The 10,204-nt window shown below is 40.6% G+C and overlaps 1 protein-coding gene across 8 annotated transcripts in view; it reads right to left on the bottom strand.

Annotated features, from left to right (window-relative positions):
• Window positions 1–2,942: 2,942 nt before the first annotated feature.
• TJP2 (tight junction protein 2) overlaps window positions 2,943–10,204 on the bottom strand; it is a 108,294-nt gene continuing 101,032 nt past the window's right edge. For 6 of the 8 annotated variants that reach the window (XM_073228626.1, XM_017659048.3, XM_017659043.3 and 3 more), the window contains 5 exons: window positions 9,049–9,261; window positions 7,811–7,921; window positions 6,341–6,670; window positions 5,103–5,188; window positions 2,943–4,109 (listed from right to left, as the gene is read on the bottom strand). In XM_073228626.1, the coding sequence (XP_073084727.1) occupies window positions 3,944–4,109; window positions 5,103–5,188; window positions 6,341–6,670; window positions 7,811–7,921; window positions 9,049–9,261 (906 nt within the window). In that variant the 3' untranslated portion in view covers window positions 2,943–3,943. The remainder of the gene's footprint in view (window positions 4,110–5,102; window positions 5,189–6,340; window positions 6,671–7,810; window positions 7,922–9,048; window positions 9,262–10,204) is intronic. The other 2 variants (XM_036991223.2, XM_036991225.2) reach the window with 1 other exon arrangement.

Genomic DNA, 10,204 nt, shown 5'->3' with positions numbered 1-10,204 from the left:
CCACAGTAATCAAGACAATTTGGTACTGGCACAAGAACAGAGCCACAAACCAGTGGAACAGAATAGAGACTACAGACATTAACCCAAACATATATGGTCAAGTAATATTTGATAAAGGAGCCATGGACATACAGTGGGGAAATGACAGTCTCTTCAACAGATGGTGCTGGCAAAACTGGACAGCTACATGTAAGAGAATGAAACTGGATCACTCTCTAACCCCATACACAAAAGTAAATTCGAAATGGATCAAAGACCTGAATGTAAGTCATGAAACCATAAAACACCAAGAAAAAAACATAGGCAAAAATCTCTTGGACATAAACATGAGCAACTTCTTCATGAACATATCTCCCCAGGCAAGGGAAACAGGAGCAAAAATGAACAAGTGGGACTATATCAAGCTGAAAAGCTTCTGTACAGCAAAGGACACCATCAATAGAACAAAAAGGTACCCTACAGTATGGGAGAATATATTCATAAATGACAGAACCGATAAAGGGTTGACATCCAAATTATATAAAGAGCTCATGCACCTCAACAAACAAAAAGCAAATAATCCAATTAAAAAATGGGCAGAAGAGCTGAACAGACAGTTCTCTAAAGAAGAAATTCAGATGGCCAACAGACACATGAAAAGATGCTCCACATCGCTAGTCATTAGAGAAATGCAAATTAAAACCATAATGAGATATCACCTCACACCTGTAAGGATCGCCACCATCCAAAAGACAAACAACACATGTTGGTGAGGTTGTGGAGAAAGGGGAACCCTCCTACACTGCTGGTGGGAATGTAAATTAGTTCAACCATTGTGGAAAGCAGTATGGAGGTTCCTCAAAAAGCTCAAAATAGACATACCATTTGACCTAGGAACTCCACTTCTAGGAATTTACTCTAAGAATGCAGCAGCCCAGTTTGAAAAAGACAGATGCACCCCTGTTAATCGCAGCACTATTTACAATAGTCCAGAAATGGAAGCAACCTAAATGTCCATCAGTAGATGAATGGATAAAGAAGATGTGGTACATATACACAGTGGAATATTATTCAGCCATAAGAAGAAATCAAATCCTACCATTTGCAACAACATGGATGGAGCTAGAGGGTATTATGCTCAATGAAATAAGCCAGGCGGAGAAAGACAAGTATCAAATGATTTCACTCATATGTGGAGAATAAGAATAAAGAAAAACTGAAGAAACAAAATAGCAGAATCACAGAACCCAAGAATGGACTAACAGTTACCAAAGGGAAAGGGACTAGGGAGGATGGATGGGAAGGGAGGGATAAAGGCGGGGAAAAAGAAAGGGGTTACTATGATTAGCATGTATAATTAGCATGTGGGGGGGGCATGGGGAGGGCTGTGCAACACAGTGAAGACAAGTAGTGATTCTACAGCATCTTACTACACTAATGGACAGTGACTGTAATGGGGTATGTGCGTGGGACTTGGTGAAGGGGGGAGCCTAGTAAACATAATGTTCATGTTGTTATAGATAAATGATAACAAAATTTTTTTAAAAAATACCATATGATCCAGTAACTATAATCATAGGCATTTACCTGAAGAAAACAAAATCCCTGATTAGAAAAGAAACATGCACCCTTATGTTTATTGCCACATTTACAACAGCCAAGATATGGATGCAACCAAGTCCATCAACAGATGAATGGATACAGATGGGGTACATATACACAATGGAATATTATTTAGCCATAAAAAGAAAAAGAATCCTGCCATTTGCAACAACATGGATGAATCTGGAAGGTATTATGCTCAGTGAAATGAATTAAGTCAGGTGGAGAAAGAGAAATACCATATGATTTCACTTATTTGTGGAATATAAATACAAAGCAAAACAGAACAAGCAATACAGCAAGTGGACTCATAGACACTGAGAAGGGACTGGTGGTTACCGTGGGGGAGGGGTTGCGGTGGATGGGTAAGGAGGGGAATGGGGATAAAGGGGCTCAAAAACTCTCAATCATAATTATGTTGGTCATGGGGATGGAAGTACAGCATGGAAAATATAGCCAATGACTCTGTAACATCTTTCTATATTGACAGATAGTAGCTATACTAGTGGGGGTGAGGATTTAATAATACGGGTAATGGCTGAGCCACTGTTCGTATACTTGAAACTAATGTAAGGAATAGTTGATGGAACATGATCTAGAAGTTTATTATTTTACCTATGAAGGTAACCAATAGAGGCATGAAAAAAGCTTGAGAATTCAGGGAGGAGAAAAGGGAGATGAGAGAGGGATAGGTTAAGTGAGCTAATACCTCATTTTCCATAGTAATGAGTTAACTAATGCTGCCCAAACATGATAAATCAGGAAATAGATGTCAAAACATGATAGCTAGACTGGAGGAAACCACAGTAAGAACTAACAGCAATGGTTAAAAGTGGTTGCCTTGGGGGAATAAACTGGATGACAGGGTGAGAATAAAAAAAGAAACTAATACAAGACTTCAATAAAAAAAAAAAGTGGATATGGGAGTATAAATTGATGCAACTTGTATAGAAAGCAATTTGGCAAAAAACTTCAAATGTCTTAAAAATGTTCCTATACTTTTTACTCAGTAAATTCCACTTCAGGGAACCTACCTGCAGAAGAGGATTGAAATGCTAACCACTGATATACAGAATGGATTATATACAAAGAGGTGTATTTCATGTAAAAGCAGCATAAAACTAGAAACCAAAGAGCCAACAATAGCAGAACTATCTACTTTTCATAGGATATATTATTCTGCAATTAGCAATGATGTGTGCATGAGTTTTAACTATGTAAGAGAAATATGATAGAACATTAAATAGAAAAGGTAGGAAACAGAACTACAAACACAGTATTACCCCCACCCCCACTCCATTACAACACTAACAGACACCTACAAATATATAACTGGAGGAAATGCACCAATATTTGAGAGATGAGCTTATGGGTAATTTTTATTTTCTATTTCATTATGTGTCTCCATTTTCCAATGTTCAGCAATGAGCATGCTCTCACTTTTGTGATCAGTAATTACAAGTTTCACTTAAAAGAAGGAAGTAGTGTAGAAATCCACACAAAGCACATTATTGAGTGCAATGTCCTCCTTTTTATTAAATTATAAAACTGACTCTTGTCAATACACACACTTTTGGAAATAGAATGTTTTTCTCAAGTATCTGCTTTTGTGGAGCATGTGATTTTAAACACAAAAAAATTTCTATACCAATTTCTTGGTCTTCAAGCTATTTATCACTGGTAGCCAAACTACCAGGTATAGCTATTACATATCCAGTCAAAATTTATGGAAAATATTATAACAACAAATACCTTGAAAAGATGACACAGTACAGAGAAAATTATAGCTATTAAACTGGTATAAAAATTTAGTCAAAAAGTTTTAGTCCATTATGGTTTTGCATAAAGCTTCATAGGAAGAAAATTTAAGACACTTCTTATCAAAGGCACTTAGAGTTGTAACAAAATACTTACTTGAAATTAGTTTGAGCCCAACAGTATTTTTATTCCTTTTTTAACATTCTCTCATTCAAACAGTCCTTGAAAACAGCTATTAAGGAGAAAAAATAGTTACTGTTTCTTAATATACATTGTTAAAAATATGCAAACAGAATTAATACAGGTTTTGGTCCACTGAAGCAGGTAACAGTGTCAGACTGTAGTGTTTGTTTTCTCTTTAATTCTGAGCAAAAAGCCATCAAATCCTCAGACCCGCAGATACAGCCTTCAGGTCTTAATTTGCACTGGCTGCCTCAAGTTCCCCGTGAAGAAACAGGAGCTCACTCAGGTCCTGCTCTATCCCCATAGTACATTCCAACTAGAAAAGAACCGATTAACAATTTATTTAACAAAACCCCGTGGCTCCACAGGAGTGTTGCTCTGAGGTGGCAGCAGCGGGCACGGAGTGTCAGTTCTCAGGCTCCTATAGTTCTGTGTCTCGGTATCGGGAAGGCTGGCCGTAATAACCGCGTTTGGAGTGTTCTGACAGCTGCTGGCGGTATTCTTCCTCCTCGGCATCACTGTCATAACTCCCTCTGGGATCCTGATGAAGTCTCAGAGGACCTTTCTGTGGCTCAGGGGGCCTGGAACTAACAAAGTGAGAGGGTTAGGTGCAGCCTAAAACTTCTCTGGGCTCCCAAGGGCTCATGGAGCTGCAGTGATGTGTCCAGAAGGCAACTGCTTACCTGGGACCCACACTGTGCTGACAAAACAGGGGCACTTCTGGCTCTGCTCCAGGTTTGCAGAGTGGTGCAGGTAGGCATAGATCAAGGCCAATACTCACTCGGGCAGTGAGGAAGGAAGCCCCATGTGCTCCCTGGCCTAAGAATTCCCCAGCTGGAAAAGGGGTGCCTTCCCCACCCCAAGCTCACTGCTACAAGTTCACCCAGCAGAGTGAGTTCTCTGCCAGTTATACCAAATCCCTTCTGTTGCCAGGGGCCACCTGGCTGCTGTGCCACCATTCAATTGGTAAAGAAATCTGCCTCTAGTTTTCTATTGCTGTAAAACTAGACTCTAGCTTCCAGTCAAAATGACTGCAAGAAAATTTTGATTTACTATTTTTTTCTATTCTCAGAACAGGAAATGGCCTCAACAGAGGGACACTGGGATAATTCCTAGTGCTTACATAGCATTTTAAATATAAAGCATCATACCAACACTGGTCAGTTGTCACCTTCCCTTCAGACTATGGTTTAGCACGAGTGGCCTGACTTTGCCAGATGATGCAAAAAAATTAAAAAGCATGGTAAGAGCCAGAAAATATCAGTGACAAAACAATTAGTGTCTAAGCCCCAGGAATTTTGCTCATGTGCTATCCTAACATAATTTAACATACCTGTGCTCCAATGAGTCAAAGGGCGCTGATTTGAAATGTCAATGATTGTTTTAGCACACACAAAATTACCATGATATTTTGTTTCTACAATCCTTACAATTAAATCTAACTGAATAAGTAAGGTAAAGAGTTAACCAGGGAGGAAAAATCTTGTTACTTTGAAATGCAGGTGAAGAAAATGCTTATGAGTCCAACTTCTAGACAAAGCCCTGTTTTGCACAAATACCTGCCGAGCATCCTGCCTTACCTTGAGTACTGGGGTAGGCCAGGGTCTGGCTTGTGTGTCTTGATTGGTACAGCATAGATATCAGGATGCTTCTGAGCAATTTCAATCTGTGGTGATTAAGGGTAAAAAAAGAAAGAACAAGGGGGAAAGAATGAATGCTTGGATGGTCAGCTTGCTGGCTTCCTACTGGCCCCATTTTCCAATCCAATTTCAAGGAGAAGAGGAAAAACAGAAGCAACTCTCTAGTTTCCAATGTTGTGATGCCTAGTGGTACATATCAAATAGGAAAAATGTTCCAAAGCAACTGAATTCTGCCACACGCTACACATGGATAGAGCTTCAGGATGTTGTGCTTAAGTGAAATAAGCCTGTCAGAAACTATAAATATTATTGCACTTACATGACTTTTCTAAGTAGCTAAATTCCAGGAGACAAAAAGTAGAATGGTGGTTGCCTAGGGTTGGATGAGGGGGTAGAGCACTGTTGTGCCATGAGAACAGAGTTTTAGATGTGGAGTACGAAAAAGTTCTGGAGATGGATGGTGGTGAGGGTTGCACAACGTCAATGTGCTCAATGCCACTGAACTCTGAAAAAATGGTTAAGACGCTAAATTTCACGTTATGTATATCTTACCATAAAAAAAATGAGGAAAATAAAAATGCTCAGAAGCATTGCTATTATTTTGACAGACTTAAGTGAAGAAAACTCCCACATCCATTGAGCAGAATAAACTCCATAGACCTTTACTTAAATCTTTCTTTGACTTCTGAAAGGTTCTAGAAACACATCGTACAAAAATTCAAAGAATATCAAAAAGTACAATCAAAGGCCTTTCCATTTTAACACCCAAGGTTTGCTACGGCAAATTTGGGAGTTTTAATAACTCAGTTGCCAAACAAACACAACAAAACCTATGTTGTAAAAAAAAAAAAAAAAACCAAACCAATTTCTAAGATGCACTGATTGGCTTGTTGCCCTTCCCCTTTCCAAAACCTGACAACAGTTCTGAAGTATGAAGAGCAGAATCTTATTCACCTATAGTGTTAGACTTTCTGGACTGGAAGAAAAAGGGATGTAGTCACAGCTGGCAACCTGGAAATAACACATACACAGGATGTGCCTTTGCTACTATGCATGTGAACATCCCTTTCATGACTGAAAATGGAAAAAGCACTGTAAATCATTATACTGAAATCAAAGTTACTGAAAATTCTTATTGCTGACATGATAAGATAGCTTAGCAGTTTAAAGACAATTACCCTTGCATTCTGTGCTTCTTGGAGCTCTTGCATTCTCTGTAATCTTGCCTTATGATCCATCTTCTCAAATATTTTCACTTTTCCCAGGACAGACTTGGGACTGTTATTTTGCTCCTCACTCACCTCTCCCACCTCCTCACTCTCCGGGGGAGGGACAGGAGTGGAGGGCTTCAGTATAGACCGTCCAAAGGTAGGTTTTACTGCAACAGGAGGAGGACAACCTTTGGCAGATGCCCCGAGATTTTCATTACCAGCAACAGCTGAAGGGTTTGACTTGTATTCGTAGGATCTGGAGAACTCAAAGGATTCCTCTCTATTCTGGGTTTTTGCCTGTAGAAAACAATGACATATTTTTACCTTAGGCCTTCAGTTAATTTTCAGATCTATATTAGTGATTTAATACACTCCCATTTCCTGATCAGTTTCCAAAGGTGGTCAACCAATGCCATTCTGGCAAGGAATCAAATGAGGCAAGACACACAGCTATGGGTAGAGTACCCTAAGCCCTACCTCACTTCCTAAGCAGAGTGTTAAGGGCTCTGGGAAACCATGAGGGTGCTGGAGCCTGCATGGGCCAGAGGTAGATCAGACTTAATTTTGTACTAGAGGAGAACCTCAGAACAAGTCAGGATCCTCAGGACTAAGAGGAGGCTCCTGAGTTCATGCATGCTTAGGGTACATGCCCTGGCCATACAGCATGTGGTGGGTGAGGCCCATGTCCAGCCATGAATGAGACTTTGGTGGGGAGGACAGCATTATCACACTAATGACCACTTTTCCTCTATACTTCCATCCTAGGCCTGCTTGTACATTTTCATTGATGTATTTTATGATGTCATTACTTCTGACAGCTCACATAGCTACCACTTTCTTCTCATCTAAAGTACTGAGTTAAATAGAGAAGTTTTATTGGGTTATAAGGAAAAGCCTACAAGTCATAGCTTTGATTTAAAGAGGGGGGTAAAGAATCAAACAACATAAGCCATGTGTTGTTCTTTTATCAATTCTGCTCTGCGTAACAATTTATTTCAAAAATAAATTAAGCTGCCCGCATAATGAGAGGCACAGTAAACAATGGTAGTGAATGTTTTCTTTAGCAAATGATCAGGTAAGATTTTCTGGGGCATCTAAATCAGATTGTGAGTGGAAAACTCTAACTGGACAAAATAAAGGAAAAACAGAATCTGAGATTGGTGATTCTGGCCATACAGTATTTGTCACACTTTATTCTTTTTACAAAAATTAATTTAAAGAATGCTAACAGTCCTAAAATTGTATGCCTTTCCCTCCTGTTTGCCCTTCCCTAATTTTGGGGTCCACTCAACAGGCAAAAGACAGGTTCTCATAGGGAAACAGCAAGTCAGAACAATTCAACCCATCTTCTTGTGCATGCTTTTCCCTGGCTATGCCAGGAGCTCCAGGGGTGTCTGCAGCCTCTTCCTTTCCATCCTGGGCTTCCCAGCCACATACCTTGGGCGGCTCTGGCTTGAATGCAGGGGGTGGGCTATTGTCCCTAAGTTGATCTCTGCTAGTAGCCCTCCTCAGCTGAGCTCGTGGCTCTGGGCTGGGTTTCCTTATGCTCTACAAGACATAAAGATTCATTTGCAACAAGAACATCCCAGCAAGAGAAGAGAGCCCTTGTCTGCTTTGCTGGATGTTCTGCAAACGTGACATTTTAAGCTTAGAAGTTGAGGTTCATAACTGCATAAAAGTTCATAACTTGCGTGAGAAGATACATTTTTTAAAATTTAGTTGCATCTATTGTAGTAGTTAGTTCCTTTAAAGTACACACAAAAAGAGTCCTCCTAAATTCTAAAATCTCTTGTCACAGCTGTTAACGTCATTAAGCCTTATCTCATTTATATCTGTAAACATTCGGGAATTAACTTACTTTTTACAGTTTGTCCAGTGGCATACACTAATTTTTTTGTCATGGTAGGTTTTCTCTTCTCTTCAACTTATTTTTTTGGTACTTCTATTTCATAAAAAATATAGTAATTCATTGAAATGAGCTGAATTGCTGAATGGAAGTCCACAGTAGTAATTATTCAAATATATGGATAATCTCATCTTCAAAGATCATTATCCCAGTGTTTCCTGTGGTGCAACTAATAATCAATCCTCACACTTACTGCCTGTTGATGTGACTTCTAGGATCATAGAAACTATTTACCGGCCAGTGGATGCACAGTATACATGATAAGAGGTTTGTGTGCTCATGAACTCAATTAAAAAATTGATATACAGGAGAGAAGGAAACTGATGGGGAAATACTCAGGAGCTTGGCAAGATTAGAAAGGTTAGAGTTAGGATGGAAAAGAAAAGCAAAGACACCTAAGAATATTAGAGACCTAATCAAAGGTTACAAGTAAATATGATCATATTGCATTTAAGAAAAATATTGTTCCACTTGAAATTTGGACAGCTGGCACATAAAGCTGTTCAGTTCGGGCAGCATGCCTGGGGCATCAGTGTAATGTGCACTGACCGCTCAGCCTCACAGAGCCTGGATCCTGTCCTGCTTTCCCATGGACCACAACTGCAATCAGAGTACTGGTATTGACTTGGAATGAGCGCCTCCCTAGATGTCATCATCTGTTCCAACCCTTAGGCAGACCTTTCATAGCACCCTGAATAAACAGCTGTGAAACACCAGAAACTCCTTTTCCTGCCCATGGCCTCGCAGCCTGCGGCCTGCCTCGCCTCACCTCCTCATGCTGCACCGGCTCCGAGGAGCGGGTGATGGAAGACACCAGCGGTTCCTCAGCTGGCTCATCCAGCTCATTGTCAGTGTAGGCGCCTCCTTCACCATCCGTGTCTTCAAAGTCACTGATGAGGCGGCTGTCGCAACTCAGATAGTCTGCGCCCATGGCAGTTAAGTAGGACATGCGGTCTTCAGGGTCATCATCCAACCCTTCCATCTAGAGGAATTTGTTTCGGAGGGTCAGTGGGGTCTGACACAGCTCCTGGGAGTGGGGACTCAAGAAAAATTCCCAAGGGCATAGCCACATGATTGAAACCTTGACATATTCTAGGAAAGGAAATCATCTTTATTTTCCTGAAATCACTTTGAACTACTATGTTCACTATTGTGCAGGGACTCAAATTAGGAGCCCTCCACCCTACCTACCATGGCTACATCATCCTACATGGTACTATGCTTCCATGATCCATGCTTTCAAAGACTGTTGTGCTTTTCTTCCAGAATCTGGCTTCTTTCCAGCTTTTCTGCTGCTGTCTCCTAATAATAAATGCAACACTGCCTTGTGCCACACACCTCTCCGCTCATCCACAGAGTCTCAATTCCTTGAGAGAAGCTATGTCCTGTCCCACTTGTTCTCACCACAGAGGCTAGCACAGAGCCTTAGCTGGCTGTAAGCGCTCAGCAGATGCCAGATACCTTCAGTCCCCAAACGGCAAGATGAGGACTCAACAATCTAACTGGTAATTGAGTCACTTGCACAACAAAATCATACCTCTAACATCTCACCTCATTTCTTCTGGACTGTACAGAATATTAGCACCAAAGTCTCCCAGAGCCACAAGATGTTGGTTCCTCTCTGCTTCCTCCCAGCTGTGTATAAACTACCTCCACAGATGAGAAGCAGCCAATTTTAGAAGCCTATGCAATTTTCACCTACTCAAACTCCTCGGACACATTCTCCACCAACCTTTTTTCCAACAAATGATTCCAACTCTACTTGCTTTTCTTCTCTCTATTAATTTTTAACCATGTTCTCCGTCAACCTCACCCCTTCCCTCCACACTGAGTTTCCCACATCCTCAGAAAGCTGTGGAGCTCAGCATGAGGTCTTGTAAGCTCTGATTAGTGTGCTTGGAATTCAACACTAGTTACTACATAAA

This window comes from Manis javanica, chromosome 2, assembly GCF_040802235.1.
Source record: "Manis javanica isolate MJ-LG chromosome 2, MJ_LKY, whole genome shotgun sequence".
NCBI lineage: Eukaryota > Metazoa > Chordata > Mammalia > Pholidota > Manidae > Manis > Manis javanica.
The sequence above is the reverse complement of the archived record's forward strand: the minus strand, read 5'-3'. Positions and strand labels throughout refer to the sequence as shown.